The 16908-nt window shown below is 39.7% G+C and overlaps 1 protein-coding gene across 3 annotated transcripts in view; it reads right to left on the minus strand.

Moving 5' to 3' along the window:
* Positions 1–16908, minus strand: part of SNX25 (sorting nexin 25) — a 64070-nt gene that overhangs the window by 42443 nt on the left and 4719 nt on the right. For 2 of the 3 annotated variants that reach the window (XM_031607443.2, XM_031607442.2), the window contains exons 2-3: positions 8871–8955; positions 3114–3330 (exon numbers count right to left, since the gene is read on the minus strand). In XM_031607443.2, coding sequence (XP_031463303.1) covers positions 3114–3330; positions 8871–8892 — 239 coding nt within the window. In that variant the 5' untranslated portion in view covers positions 8893–8955. Of the gene's footprint in view, positions 1–3113; positions 3331–8870; positions 8956–15103; positions 16811–16908 lie in introns of those variants that run through there. The other variant, XM_090138866.1, reaches the window with a different exon arrangement.

The raw sequence follows: 16908 nt of genomic DNA on the forward strand, positions 1-16908 counted from the left end.
GAAACATTGTTTTTATTTTTACATAGTCTCAATGCTCCAGACTGCATGGAAGAGCTTAAAAGTGATTCCCGTAGGAGATTTATGAAATCAAAAACCCATCCCAAAGTTATCACCTCCAATGCCCACGCAACTCAGGGCCTCGGTAGATTTGGAGTTGACAGTACTACTGGTCCATGGACAACACATCGCACAAAAATTACCCTGGATTCAGAAGTGTTTGACCGGAAATTTAATGACAAATAAGATAAATCTTGTCTGTTTTGGAAATAGGAAGCAAGTAAATAAATAAATAGTATCCAGGACATTAACAACTCCACAGGATATTATGTAAAGATCCTTTCTCATAAAAGAAAAAACCTTTTAAAATGTTTCATCTGGTCTTGCTGTTGCTTTCGTTCATCTTTAAAGAGAGAGTCTTGCAGAGTTGCGTTTAAGTCTCAATCAGTGCAGCTGTGAGCTGAAGTGTACGTGCAACTTGCCCTAAATTACTTTTATCAGAACATTCATCACCTATTGTCATTAAAGCGATTGAGGACTATTCAAAATAACATGTGACCCGCACCTCTTCGTCTGTATCACCCTCAGCTGTAAGCTGAACGTAGCAGAATGAAAATTGAGTTTAGACCTTCATAAGTCACAATCGTAAGCACACCTGGAAAAAGTACTTGCTAAAAGCAAAATAAAACTCCAAAACCAAGCCAACCAAAGCACTGCAAACAAGGGCAAAGCCTTTGATTTCCAAAGTCATTTTTATCAAGATCAGAAAGATTAATAAAAGAGTTATCCAACATTTGCTGCCTTAGTAACTATATTATTTATACACATCACAGTTACCTTCATAAAAAGAAAAGCAGCTGAACATCAGGGTAATCCCAAAGATTTATGCAAGATGAAAAAGGTACCAGTTGTCTTGTCTGCTGTTCTAATGGTTCTGTGTCATGCAGACATCTTACCTACAGCTAGATGAGCATCACCACCCTTCTTTTACTTTGTTCCTAGCAGGAAAGACTCTCCTTTAAAGCAACCACAGATAGGAAAGAAAAAGGAAACAGACCTCCCTCCCCATTTCCTATCTCCCACCAGCCAGCATGGGAGTGGCCTCTTTTTCTCGTGCTCTCCTTCATTCAAGTGCATATTTTTTCTTATCTGTTTGCCTCTGGTGGTCATTTACCTTGAGCTTTTTGTTATCAAGTGGAGCATTGCAATGATTAAAGCAAGCCAGAGGGAAAGCAGGAGCATGGTGAGGAATGTAGCCTCTTTCCACCTGTCTTAGTCTGAAGGGCTGCAGCCTATTTCATCCTGATTTGTTAGGCATCATAGGCAGTCAGGGGAAGTAGAAAAGCAAAGGGATTTCTATGGCTGAAGTGAACAGAGTGACAAAATATGAATTTCGCACTGAAAAAATTGACGCCTCTGTCACCCTAGGGACAGATGTTTTTCTCATACTTTAGTGGAGTTACCTGTTGTCTTACGGGAAGAAAACTGAGAAAGCAGTTGTTTAGGCAGCACCCACTCTAGTACTCAAGTACTGAAAACTTTGCAAGCCACTTGAGAACAGGCAAAATGCCCTTTGCAGCCACACTGCTTTATCGAGTCAGCACTGGAAACAGGATATGGTATTCCAGCTGGCATCACAGAAGGAAAGATACCTGGTTCTAATTACAGTCATCATCCAGAGCTAACCAGATTCATTATTATAGACATTGAGAAGGAAATGTGAATTCCCATTTAAATCTACGACTATTTTCAAAACATTGAAAGAAAACTCAAGCTAGGCTAATGACATTTCTTATGCTTCCTAACCTAGAAAGAATTTTGTGTTTGAGTTATAATAACATATAAGCAAAGGTTTTCCAAAAAAAATCTAGCTACCAAGCCAAGCGAGACACGTTGTCATTCTCAAATCAAGATTAAACATGTCAACAAGTTCTAGCAAAGCAAACACTGTAGTAGAAGGCAAATAATTTAGTATAAAATTCAAATTATTCATATAAACACTTTATATTAAAAAAAAAAAACAAAAAACCAGGAAGTCTTTGGTACACTTCCAGGTTTATTATATACATACTGAGACTTAAGATATACTGTAAAACACCTTGATTTTTTTTTTTTTTTTAATGTTTTTGGGGAGGAGAGGGGGGGGAATGTAATCACTCTTTAGTTTCCTTTCACTTTACATCCTGCGTACTAGATTGCATAAAGCTGGCACGTACCATAAATACATTAACCTCATCATCTGCTGCGGAACAGAAAGTAACACAAATGGCAACAGAGACTGCTCACTGACCAAAAACAGTGCAGTGTTTTTCCTCTGAAAGGGTGCTAAGAAGTACATGAATAGACAAAACAATTTCATAGTATAAAATGTATGGCACAAATCTGAATGACCAAAGCATATTGCAGTTAGGGTAACCGCAGGTAAGTGCCTACATACATAACCCCCAGTTCCATTCTCAGTTACACAAATCGTTCACTCAGGTTATCAAACTGCACACAGGTGTATGAGTTCACACATGCAATTACCATTTGGGTGCACCTACAGTATTTAGGAGACAGTCGCCCTTTTAAGTGGACAAAGAGAACACTGCCAAAAAGAAATCTACAAGGTAACTTAAAAAGAGAGAGAAAATCCAGCCAATCATCTTTCAGCAGAAAAACCTAGTTACTGCAGAACGGACCGCTTACAGAAACTACAAAGCCTTCCCCTCCTGGGGCTGGCACAAATGAAAAACTGCATGGAATTACCCCTTGTGCTATTGCAGAAAAAGTGCAACTAAACTATGTTTCTTCTTCACTGGCTGCTCTGACAGTCTCTCTCCTTTTCCTTGCAGGTTTGCACTACTTGTGCCGCCCATCTCCTACTGAGAGCAAAGGATTCAAAGATCAAATGAAAATCGCAGTGAATCTGAACTCTGAGAAAAGGATAAATGTTGTCTCCCCTGGGTCTTACAGATGCCATGATGCCTGTTAGGTCCCTGTATCCTGAAGAAACCTGAAAGGTTTTATCAATTACACAAGAAAATATTACATTATTCATTACTTTGATATAGCAAATCTAAAAAGTAGAGAGACGAGCAAGAAGACTCCAATGAAATACACATTTTGAGTTTTACCTGGCACTGGCTCCTTTAAGGTCACAGAAGTGCGTGAGTAAAGCTTTCACTACATCATTGCAGACGACTTTAACTACATCAATGTGACTCAGCCTCAGTCGCAGCTGCTTGGCAATCTCCCAGAAGTCTTCTGACAGCAGCTGGTACAGCTGCCCTTCATCTCTGCTGAGCTGCCCATACCAGGACAGGATGTAATCTCTGTAGATGTAGTCAAACACTGAAAGGAAAAGTACAACAATAAATAGCAAAATCTGCAAAGTGAAGGCACAGTAGGATAGCAGAAACTTAGTCCTCCACACCATTAAATGGGTAACAGGTTTCACAACTTCTCCACTGGGTTTTAATTTCTCACCAGAGCGTGACGTTGGCAAAGTTACAGAAATTTGCACCTAGCAGGTTACTGGAGGTCACTTTGCAGAGCAAAGTCCATAAGTGGATTTGCTCAGACAGTCAGGCTACTAGCTAAATACTAACCTCAAGCTAATATCTGTGCCTATACAGTGGATTCGATTATATGAACTACCTTATATGCTGGTTGTGTATAGGCTGCTGCAGACTGAAACCAGCCTTCTTCAGATACAAACTCAACATTGTGTCCACTCCAAAGTTACAGTTAAAAGAGGAGGCCCTAAGAGTTTTGTATTTGAAAAGGCATATACAAAGTTATAGAAGGTACTAACAGATCAGAAGATCTAGAGATAAAAGTGAACAAGCAGATTAGCAAGACAGCATCAACTTGAAAGATAAGGTAACAGTCCCAACTGTACCTACAGGCAACAGGATTACTGTAACTGCAAGTTCCATCTACTTTTTTTTTTTTTTTTTTTTTAAACTTTTTGAGCTTTGTGTCTCCAGCTTCACTGATGCATAACTATCAGGCGCCTCTGAATTTGTAGGTGTTCAAGCTACAACCAGCACTGCCAACAAGGTGGGGGAAAAGTTGGCAGTGGAGGGGTTGTGAATGGGATGAAAACAGTTTAGAACAACCAAAGGGGTAACTGAAAAAGAAAGGGGAGAAAAAATGTCACACACCTATGAGTCTGAGCAGGCTCTTTATCAGACATCCTGACTTCAGAGTTGTGCTGTTGTTTGGGGTTTTTCTGTTGCTGTTGTTTCAAACATAAAAAAAAATATACCCTACCTGTCACTGTAAGTCCATGGTTTAATGCAATCATGCTACTCCACTATTTCTTAATTTCCACTTTGATAGAAATTGCTGGGGGTTTTTTTGCCAGCTTAATAAACTATAAAAAGCTCCCTGGCACCATGACAGTGAAATTAATAATGTACTAATAGCATAACAACTTACACTGAATAATTCTGTCTCCCTGAAACGCTAGCAGGCTTCATCCTACCTCACTGTACGAAAATCATTTCAAAAGAAAATATTAAAAATCAATAGAAGTTTGCAGTCAAATGCTTTAGAAATCTATTTCCTTGGGTTTATAAAGAAACCAAGTCACTTTACTGAGCTGGAGTAAGTTAGATGGCATTTACTAAGACATTTCAAGGCTTCCAAATGACTTATTCAGGAAAAACAAAGGAAAACATAAAATAAGTCAATAGAAGTTCCAAAGATTCTAAAGCAGTAGAATTCCTAAGTGCCCCTTGCCTAAGGAGCAGAGTTATGGCACAGAGGAGCAGTGGCTCCTTATCTGCATCGGCCAGATCTCTACAAAACAGGAGTACAGCTTGCATCTCACAACACAGATCTGAAATACTGTCTTTACACAAATGCATGCATTGACTTCAAGTACCAAAGAAAAAGTGAATATCCTTTCCTGAAAGGAGAGACCGGAACATTTTCATTACAAGCAATTCCAAAACTCTTCTGTGACTGTATTAGCAACAGAAAAGGATGTACAGCTACAACATTTGCATGAGCTACTCCAGAACAGGAAAAATCACAACCAGTGAAATTAAGTGCAATATGAAGATTAATTCTGTTAGGCTCTTGCATCAGGTGACCACCAAACAGCTGCTTAGAATACCGTGTTACTACAAAGCTAGATTTAACATACATGACACAGTTATCATAAGCTGCTTCTGTAGAAAAAAAGCATTAAATAAAAAATTTAGCAAAAGATGACAGACTATACTGTCTAAGCACCTGGCAAAAACTGTCCCACAGAAATAAAAGTTGAATGTTTTGCTACTTGTTAGTCACTAACAAACACTGGGTGAACCAAATTTGCCCAGTGCCCAAAGCCAGTTCATTTAAACAAAATACTCTTATCTTCATCTTCAAAGAACAAGCTAAAATAGTAAAGCTCCTCTCTCAAAGTTCCTAAAAACTGATACCGAATGATCTGAATTGATGCCATTACTTACCTAATGTCTTTCGGACTTCATTAGGTTTTAGCTACACAATACAGATCAAGATGATGAAGCCTTATACTTAACGTTACCTTAATTTCCTTAAGTTCCTCATGCTCACTAAACCTGTATTTAGGCCATGATGCTGCAGGCTGGTAAAAAGCTGTGTGTACTACCAGACTTCAGGAGTGGGAACCAGACCCAGACATCACTACCAGTGATGTTAAGATCCAAGTTTTGTTCTTCAAGTTTGTGCTGGAAAAAGTACTAGCATTTCATGGTTCAGACGCATTTTACACCGTTCAGCCTTGATGAAACTGACACAGTCCTTTTATAGGCTAGATGTTATCACTGCTCCTATGCAAAAAAAAAGATCATGCCCATACAATTTCCCATTTCATACTGTTTGTGTTATTAACTTCTTTATTATTATTATTATTTTTTACATTTGCTGAATAATTACTATAGATGCATAGAAAAAACACACAGGAAATACCAAATATATAAACAGTAGAAGAAAAAATATGTTACAAATGCCCAAGAGACACATTAAAAAAGTATCAGACAAGTTTCTGTACAAATGACTTTACCCATGTACTCTCTGCCAAGAGAGTTTTTTTAGATCCAAGCATTTGAATCCCAATGGCAGAGAGAACATGAATTCAAATCAGGCTTTGCTCAAATTCTGGACCCAAACAGCTGTGGAAAAAAAAAAAAAATACAGCTGTTCAAACAGAGCAGCAGAAGGCATTGAATTTTTTTCCCTAAAAGTCAACATGTGGATCCTAAATTGGGAAATTAGATGGATTGTGAAAATATTTCATTTTTAAAGGGAAGTCCTGATGCATAAACCTAGCAGAGTTCTTCTAAAAGGTCAACATGAATGCAGATAGGCAAGATCTCATCTCATCAAATTCCCAAAGTCTTTTCATCAAGTCAGACTCAGCATGGGACCCAAGGAAACTAAGCAGCTGTGGAGGAAGAGCTGGCACTCCCTGCTATGAAACATTTTCAGGGCCAAGAAACAGAGGGCATCACCAAATAGCCAATGTCCACAGCAGAATAATTTCACAAGCGGAGTTCCAATCTGTACTATGATCCATGCTGTTTCACTTACTCATAAATGATCCAGAAAAGTGGATAAGTAATGTGGAGATGAAAACTGGCCATGAAAAATGTTAAAGATCACAGGATATCAGGCATTTAGAAGATGAAATTTAGTTCCCAGGAGACCAGCTACCCTAGTGGCAGAGAAGTCTAGTGACAGCTGCAGCCTTTAGCAGCAGCTGGGTCTGTCTGAGCACAGCCTTTCCTAAGAGGCATTCGTGAGCTGCTCAATGATATGGGCTGAAAGCATGAGGCACCCAAGCAAGAAATACCATAGAAAGCATCAGAAGGAAGGGCCAAAAGTGTTTGTAAAACTGAGTCATCTTTTATTTGCATAAGAAATGAAGGGCCAACAAGAATCATATCAATCTAGCAAAAACAAAGCATGAAATTTTCTGGAAAGACATTTCAGTGTTAGTCACTCAGCTGGCTGAAAAAAGGACTCAGGGTTAAAATGAAAAGGTTTTCTTTCTGCTGTATTCAGCAAGTTAAAAATCTTCACATAATATTACACTTGTTCTGATTTTGCACGCTTTAATGCAACACATCACAGGGTAGCAGGGCTAATTCAAAGCTTTCTCTCACCTTCACCTGCAGCTTATGTAAAGATGCTACAATTAAAGGGAAAGAAACATTCTGAAGCTTTGTCCTTTTGTACTACTTGCTTGTCAGAGATAGAAGTTGCTAACCAAGCTGTAAACAGACGTAAGCCTTTTTGGTGCAGAAAGAGACTAACATTGTTGAATGTCTATTCCGTATACTTCTGTTGTAATAACTTAAGAAAGAGAAGCCATTCCACAGGAGGGCACCTGGTCGACATCACAGGAAAACCACAGTACTTATTAGTTTAATAAAATAACACTGATAGCTGAAATGGAAACATCAGTAACCCCTTCAATTAAAAGTAAGGATGATCGATGACGCCTATTCTCCCCACTACCTTAACAGGTCATGAGAACAAAAAAAAAATGCAATAAAGCACATGACAGCTTATCAAGAAAGAGAGATATCACAAAACCTCAGCAAACCGTGCAGTAATGAGGAGCTGCTCTAAATAAAGAGGAAAGTTCACACAGACTGGCAGTAACACCAGGCAAAATGCAGTGTAAAAGCAAAAGTTGACAGGTAATTCTGGATGGATACAAGATAGTTAGCAAGATACTGTAAAACTTGGGCAAATTTAATTACATGGATGATGAAGAATAGCCGAAGAAACCAGAAAATGAACTTGTAAAAGAGTATCTACAGGGGCAAGGAGTATATACCATGTCCATTTTCAGAGATTGATCATTTTACTCCAATAAAAAGGTAAAATGTCTCATTTTGCAACCATTTCAGCATCTCAAATTCAAACTGCCTCCAACACCTTTGGGAGATAAAAAGACTTACTTTAACTTACACGCGGCAGAGTGAGAAGTCTCATCCTTGTTAAATGCATAACAGAGGACAAGTTGGCTTTGTTAGTCACTTAGCTAGGCCTGGAAGAAGTACAACCCATCTGACAAGTTTGCTCTCCAAAATTCAAGAGTGTGAATGGAAAGTAAAAATTGTTCTGAAAAGAAATGGCAATAAAGAAAGTTGTCATAGCAGTAAGTCCTCAACTCTGAGAAATGAATCACTTAAGAATATTCTTAACTAACTTTCAGCCTGACTGGGTAAAGATGGACTTATGAATCCAACAATCTGCAGAAAAATTACTTCAAACGAAGATACTGTCATGTTTTCAAAGACAAAGCTTCTCCCATATGCATGCAGCAAGACGGAAGAGCAAAAAAAAACATTTTCCACCCAGTAATCCACAACAGCTCTCTCTCTCTTCAAATAGCCCCTCTACCTCCAATTCCATGCTGATAATGGGAAATAGTTCACAATCTTAAGCCACAGACTGCACTGGTGACCCACAGACTTCGTATATTGCAGCAGTCAGAAGTACAAATCACTGCTTCAGATTCAGTCTTCATTGCAAAAATTTGACCAAATGGAAAGACCTACTGCAAGAGCATAGATTTTATCAGATCAGAGAAGTCCAACTGAGTCTTTGAAATGTTAGGCTTTTTTTTCCCTTCAGTTAAAGAACTCAGTTTTCACATATTTTCCAGATATTTATGTAAAAAACAGCAGTTAAAATAACAAGATGACAGTTCAACTGCAAACACAACTTCACGTTACTCACTGCAGCTGATCTCTTGGGAAGACCAAGACTTTTCTTTTTCTATCAAGGAGGAAGAAATCAGGGCCATTTCAAAACCTAGACATATTGTACAGCTACAGTTTGATAAGAGGACGAGACATACAGAAAGGATCTGATGCTCCTCTATCCAAATTAGGACTCACCTTCTTTCAGTGCCTTATCCATGTTGTGAGAAATGACCACCCTTCTTGACTGAACTGCATCATGGGAGCTCCCAGTCCAATTACTCTGCAATTCAAAGAGAACATTCATAAGAAGAAATAGTTTTTTCTTTTTAAATGACAACTAGAACTGGAGTTCAAGGTGATCATACACATGTGCACAGATACAGATGAGAGTAATTTTTGCAGTGTACCAGCCTTCATTTAGCCTCATAAAATACAACTAAAATAAAACTGATACCATTAGCTCTCTTACAGTAATTTCAGTTCACATTCTTTCAGGTTTCTTCCTTCAAAAACATTTCTGGCCACTGCCATTTTAAGCTGTTGGACAATACCAACATTGGTCTATTTTGAAGCATTACTGTGCAAATAGGTGGGTGGTTGAAGAAACATTTTTAAGTTGGCAGAGAGCATTCTGTGATTCACACCATCCCTATATAGACAGGAGTATAATTAAAATCAGAAATAGAAATTGTCCCCATTGGCACTTTGCTTACTTCAGTTCTCTTCTTGGGAATTCAGACTCATATAGATGCAAGTAACTAAAGCAAGTAACTAAAATGAGTGATGGCAGATGACTTACAAGGGGAGAAGCAGCAGCACCTATCCACTAAAAAAAGAGCACAGCTGCACTGTGAGAAGACAGCACTTCCCACACATGCCCACAGTGATTGAACCATACACCAACAAAGAACACGAAAACAGTATAAACTTCAAGGAGAATTTAAGCAGAAACACCCTTCACAGTTTTAAAAGGTATTATGCCATCATTTCAGCCAATCTGCAGGCTAATGCCTAGTTATTTTGGTGTAATGTTATCCACCTACTACAGATACGTGCACACAGACTCATACTGGCACTAACCAAATTGCTCACTTCAAAATCAGCTTAACTCCAGCCAACATAAGAAAATTATAAATACTGAACGCTTCTTGTGTCTTCTTGCCTGCCTCTTAATTCAGGACCTTTCTACAGTACAGGAAAGAACACAAAACAAATGCCGTAAGGGAGAACTCACAATCGCAACATGGTTCCGCACTGTAACTGCGTGATGCAATGCAGATATTTTCAGGATGTAAGCTGGCTCCTTACACCATTGGATCCTTCCACATTTCAACCTTCAACATTGTAACACGATGAAAAACACAGTAATGACAGCAGAGCAGCGAGATCCCAAGCTGCAGCAAATGAGGATCTGCTCAAATGCAACAGCCATGGAAACAGAAATAACGGAAAGAAGCTGCTTACCTTCAAAAGGCCTCAGTTATACAAGGACCTCCAGACCCTTGCTTCTAATGCCAACCCTTAAATGAGGTCTGGGAAGGCATAGATCCTGGCCCCACCCCATCTGGTCACTCAGATACGTTGCATGCACTTGAGCTCCCCACAGTTGGCTCTGCCTTCCACCAAGTGCTCAATCACCAGTTCAAGCCATGACTTAACATTACAAACATTCAAGGAACAGCACTTTGCTGAGATGTAACCTCACATTTTAGTTTGCAAGAACATATTTCATTGACAAGGTTTTCTAAGGCTGATAACATCTGACTTCTAAAATGCACCAATTTATTTATTTTTGTAATAAGAAGCTGGTAACAGCAGTGTTTACAATTAGAAAGTTCAGGACAAGTGATCAAAGAGAATTTTAAAATGGAGAAGTGATTATTAACATTAGCAATGGTGATTTTGTACCTGCAACAAGTGTATTATTGAAGGAAAAAGGGAGATGCATGGAATGTTGGATTTTCTAAGAAATCTTCCATATCAAAACAGGCATTGCATACAAAGACAAATAGCCTGAGAGAAAGGCACAGACCAAGCAAGAAACCTACTTCCACTTTGTTTAAAAACTGATTTTCAAGGACAGATGAGAATCTAATATATGAATAAACACAAACATTTATGTATTGGAGGGTTAGAACACAGTTAAGGAAGAGATAACTGCTGTCTTCAGCTACCTAATGAGAGAGTAAAGAGAAGGAGCCATTATTTCTTGTGGCTGTATGGCATGAGGGGCACAGGACACAGACTAAAACAAGGAATTCTTATCAGATATAAAGCAAAATTACTTTAATAATGAGGCTGGTCAAATAGCAGAACAGCAGGCCTGAGAAGCAGCCGAACCTCCATCCGTGGAGACACTCAAAAATGAAAGGGAGAAGATGCTGAGTGACCTGACCAAGCCGTGCCCACTCTGAGCAGGTGGTTGGAGTAGACAACTTCCTGAGATGCTTTCCAACCTGAACTGTTCTATCATTCCTGATGATCCTTCAGAGATCTGGATACTTCATTTAGTGGTTGAAAATGGACCAGATCTTAAATTGAGCAATGAAACAGTTGATCAAATTCCTTTTTCCTTTCAGTCTTATGAACTTGCATTTAGCAAAATCTATTCCCTTGCTTTTTATTAAAAAAAAAAAAATAATAAATCTGTTTCTGTGACAATAATGATGAATCAACTGAATACACAGGCACCCCCAAGCTGGATGACATATGGCAACAGCCACCTTCAAAACAACAGTGACAACCTGCTAACACAGGCTCACAGCACCTGCGATAACAGAAGGTCTTCCAAAAATTCACACTCCAAACTCAAAGTTATCAACTGAGAGAATGCAAAATCCAGCAGATCTGGCAGATCTTCTTCCCACTGACCTCAAGTCAGATGGATGTATGCAGATGTCTCACCTTACAGAGAACAGGTTCAGCTAGAAAACCATCACTTGAGTGTTTCCACATTTTTCTTCCTGTCACTCATCTATAAGAAAACCATGCTATCTTTCATGAAACTGTTAGCATCGCCCAAGACAAAGATGTCTGTAAACGGCTTAGCTTAGCTCCAAATTCTCACTTAGATGCTCTCATACCCAGAATGTTCCAGTCGGTCCTGACTTGCAGTGGTGCAGCCCCACGGTGGGCTCCAATCCAACAGAATTTACTGCCAAAGAGGAATGAGAGAAAACAGACTGAAACTTTAGTAAGATTTGACAAAATGACTTACACGTTGTGGGAAGCACATTTGGAAGGAACGTGCAAAGAATGAAGTTGCTAACAAATGGAGGCGGCTGCTTCCTGGAACTGCTTACGTTTTCCTTGAACTTGCTTTTGTTTACAGCCCGGACGCAAGCATTTCCCAGAGACTTCTGAACAACATTCATTGTTCAACACTTTTGAGAATGATTTCAGATGCAGACAACAACAGTCTGAAAAGCCCAGGAAAAAAAAAAAAAATCAGCAAAAACCAACCCAAGGCTGGCAATGGCCCAGACATCCAGGCTAGCTTGATCTAATATCATAGAAAGCTTCCGTGAATTCTTGAGAAATGTATACAGTTCCAGTCTACGGAGCAACGTCACAGTCTGTCCTTGATTAAGATGGTGAGAACCCACAGCCTTGACCCTGAGGTCAGAAGAGCCATGTGCTATGGAAACCACTCTGGGGAGCCAGAAAAACCTCCATGGCAGCCCCTGCCTGACAGCCCATGTGCCCATTCCTACCCCCTCTCCCCCCAATGGTTTTTCATCCCACAAAATAGCTGTGTTCTGCCTCTTTTTAACACAGAATCAGAACACATGCAGAAGAAACTGACCCATTCATTTCATTAACATTATTCTCTTCCATGATGCAAGCTCAAGTGGGGAAAAAAGTAATCGTGGGACAGAATGACTACACAAACCCTCCATGGACACAACATCAATTTGTTTCTCTTAGGGCTGTTCAACTAATCATTTTTCATCCTGTAACAAGGTGGTGGCCTGGGAAAGAACATCATATTCTACATAACTGCCTTTTCCTTATGGAAGTTTAGCTGCTTTCCTCTGCAGAACACAAGAAATTAAGACCTGGCAAAAGCAGGTCAATCAGATTTCATTTTTGGAGCGTTTGTTACAGGGGTATGGCATTTTCAATCCCAAAGCGAACCTTGCATGCAAGACACTTACACTTCTGACATTATGACAGAGTTTCTGGTACTACCTCTGGGACTCCAATGCCAGAGATTTGGGCACTGAGCCCACTGCTGCACTTACTGACCCACTCAGCACAACCCAAGTAGCAGAAGAAACTACCCAGCTCTCTTCTATTGTTGTTTTCTGTTGTTCAAAGTACGTTTCAAGTAAGAAGCAGCCCTCATAAAGGTACAACCTGCCAGATTTACAGAAAAATATGAAATCTAACACAATGTTGAGATAAGTAAACATTAAGCATGACACAGTGCCAACTTGAAATATGCACAAATAAACAAAAATGAAGAAAAATGTGGAAAACTAAGGTTACAGATTGCTAAGGGGTTATGGGACAAATAAATTAGAGTCTGAAAAGCATTTCATTTCTTGAGATGGGTCTTCTGTAAGAATAAAATTTTTGCTTCATAGTTACATGCGCAGGTAATTGTCATCCTGGCAGATATTCCATTCTCAACCAGCTTACAAATTCCTATGGATAAGGCGCATTTCTGGAGCAAAAACATTCAAGCTGCAGGCCCCAAAGTGCAACTGCTCACAGAACCACAGCCAACTACTTGAGGCTTATGCAACTTATACTCAAAACTTTAAAACATTCCAGAAATTGATAAGCAATGCTATGCTATCTTTTCATTACTCTAATTTCAGGACTTGCATAGTAGTAAATTTACCTGCATCATCAAAAACAAACTGCTAACCTGCCTATGTAAGAGATATCACTAAGAACAAAAGTATCGTACCCCCTGTTTTATTGAAAATAAATGGAAGTGAAACATATACTCTCCTTTCAGTGCAAAAAGGTTTCATAAACTAGAAGCACAAATATGCCTACCAGCATATTTGGCTGTAAGCCCAAGAGGAACTAAAACCAGTGTAACAGAACAGCGATGAGTAGAGGCTGCAAGGACTAACAGAAACACCAGCAAAACCCTGCAACAGCAAAGCTTTCATGGTATTCCCTTATGGGGCAGAAAATGAGACAGAATGGAGGACACACTTGGTTTAAGGCAGATGTTAAAGTAAGTAAATAAATAAATAAGCAACAACAAACCATAAATACATCTGAAGACTTATTAAGGTGTAAAGAAGAAGACAGGAAGGAAGAAGGCAGTTTTCCCTCTCCCTCACAGCTGCTCAAAACTTCTCATTACCTCAAGAGCTGCCCTGCAAAAAGCCTGAAAATCGAGGCCCACAGATGGCAAATCTGCTTCCTGCAGCTTCTGGGGCTCCTGCTAGCTCACCTTCACAAGCCCTGTCTGATGGCAAGCATCCAACAGTGAAGCTGAAAATGCATGTCCTTTGCCTCCCTTATCTGTCTTGAAAAGCACAGATTACATGCAAATAACTTCCAATAATCTCATTGTTCATCCCTCTATGATATAAAAGAGTGCTATCTTCCAAAATATAATTAAATATGTTGTTACATCTGTGAACTCATGGCATATACACACACACACGAGTGCTATTTTCCAGAATGCAGAGGTTTCAGTCACTACCTGAACCAAGGAGAAAACCTTTACCTTCACTTTAGTGACAAATTCCAGAAAAACCTCACGTTCAAGACCAGAACTTTAGGAATGTATGACACCATCACAAAAGTTTCTCTAAATTAAGAGAGAAATATTTCTAGGAATGGAGAGCTGTTAAAAGAAGCAAACAAGAGCAATCGAACAGACAGGAGCTAAGTTTTAAAGAAACTGGGAGCCCTGGAAATCACAAAAAACTGAAAAGCAGGACAGTAAAATCAGCATGTCTTTCTGGCTGAAGAAAAACCAAGCTCACATTTATTGCTTTTGTTACTGCTGCAAGGCAGACCAGGCAGGTTGTTCTTAATACAGAGCATCTTTCATTTTATCTGCATTTATAATAGCACTTAAATTTCATAAACAAATCCCTGGGTTTTGCATCACTTAAATGCAGATAAACCAACCATCTTATTCAGAGTTGTTGCTTTGAATCAGAGTCAAAATACTACACTGCAAAGAAAACTGTCCTGCTAGTTTTGTCTTGGCAAAAGTACAACTCACACTGGAAACGTGGGAAAAAAAGGTGTTTTCCTTCCCACCTCCCTGGTTAACATGATCCTTCACATGGGTCAAAGCCATCTCCCCTACCACTATGTAAGTTAGCAGTGGCACAGGGAACAAGTCAGAATTTTAAAAGGTGACACATCTAACAAATCCTTCCCAGGGCTACTGTCGGTATTAGCAAGGCTGCTCACACAGAAGCGAGAAGTCCTCTGGGACTTACACATTTCAACTGGAGTTCAACTGGTTCCTTTTTGCTGTCTTGCATGTTCCTGTCCTCCTCTGCCACAAACAATCTGGTCCTAAACCTGCTCCTGGAAAGAGCTGAAAAATATCTGATAATGATGTCACACAATTTCAGCGTCGTTCAATTCCCACTATTTAAATATGAACAGAAACTATTTACTACTAATTCCTGCAAGATATTATCATTTATCTATACATCTCTCCTTCTCTTTTTAAGGATTATAAAATAATAGAGGGAAGAAACTGAAGCTTGTGGTTAGAGCTCTCCCATACAGACAGAAAAAGGCACTTCTTCATGGCAACACAGACTTTCTCAGTGAGCTTCAAACGCTCTTACTGAGATACCTAACAGAAACCCAAGTTCCAGAGGGTAGAGGCAGTATTTAGGACAAAGCAAAGCTTCACATTTGGAAGGACAGCTTCTCCAGAAGCCATCTCAGGCAAAAAGAAAAAGGTATACACTTTGTATTTCTGAAATATGAACGTAGAGTATTGCACTTTCTCAACTGCCTTATTCACTTGCACAAACAGATTCACGAAAATCAGCAGCACTAAACTCCTGCTGTAAGTGCTTGCAGAATTGGAAAACTCACAAAAAGTTCAGTTTTTCCAGCACAGCATGAAGAGCTCGATCCAAGCCCCTTTGAAGTTGACTGAGTACTCCCACTCACTTCCCAAGAGCTAAGTCTGACTCCCACTAGAGTAAATATTTATTGCCGTATGCTTTCTGTTTCCTCATATGCTAACCCCAGTGTGAAAAATCAAAAATAAACATTATCCCGCATGTTCACAGACTTAAGAAATGGAAAAGAAAATTAGATCTGTAGGACCCATTTCCTCCACAAATATACATGTATTAGGCCAAGAGAGGGTTCTTTCCTATTCTTCCTGCTCTTGAAGGACAAAAGACGTGACAACACTGAAAGCATTCTGGCTTTACTGTCTTCCTACCACTGGTTCCCAAAAGAGGCAACACAGCACCATAAGGCCCTATGAACATGGGAAGGTAACAACCAAATGGTAACAAGGAGCACAGGCATGGTCAGAACATACAATAAGAAGAGTAACTTCACATTTTTACCCAAGCTAAACGTACAGAAGTCACTTGGAAATAAAAATCTCCACAGATGTCCAACATGTCTATATGCTGCTAAGAAGACACTATTGCTTCCTCTGCCTACACTGTGCTGAACCAGCAGTCAGGAAAACCACACAACATACACAAAATCATCTTCAGAGGGAGTACTTTAAGCAGCTGAAGGACCATGAGCCATTTTTGCATCAAATATACATGGTGTGTACACACATCAGCAAAACAGTACATCGAAAACATGAGAAAACTGAGCAAGGGACCTGGAATCAAAGCCAGAGCAACACACAGATCTCCTTTTGGGACAGCCCCTCCTTCCAACCAGGTTACGTTCTGAGAGCAGCGCAGGGAGGGGAGACAAACAAAATTTCAATTGAATCACAGAGAAGGTGTTTAAAAAAAAAAAAAAAAATCAATTCCAGAAAGAAGGCTGCAGTGGGCAGGCTCCGCTGCTTCGGCAGCGACTTTAAAATCCCAGCCTTCAGTCCGGTTCCAGAGTAACAGCACAGATTTATTGTAGCACGTAGGGCTACAATAAATCCCAGCACCGTGTATGTAGTAGCACAGCGAGCATGTAAAGCTGTACAGGGTGTGCGCTACCTACACCGACAACTGGATGGGCACAGACGCGGGACCATGCAGAGAAACGGGCACAGAAAGCACATCGGGCACAGCGACCGAAACGACCGTCC

The sequence above is a fragment of the Phasianus colchicus genome, chromosome 4 (genome assembly GCF_987193195.1).
Source record: "Phasianus colchicus chromosome 4, bPhaCol1.hap1.1, whole genome shotgun sequence".
Lineage (NCBI taxonomy): Eukaryota > Metazoa > Chordata > Aves > Galliformes > Phasianidae > Phasianus > Phasianus colchicus.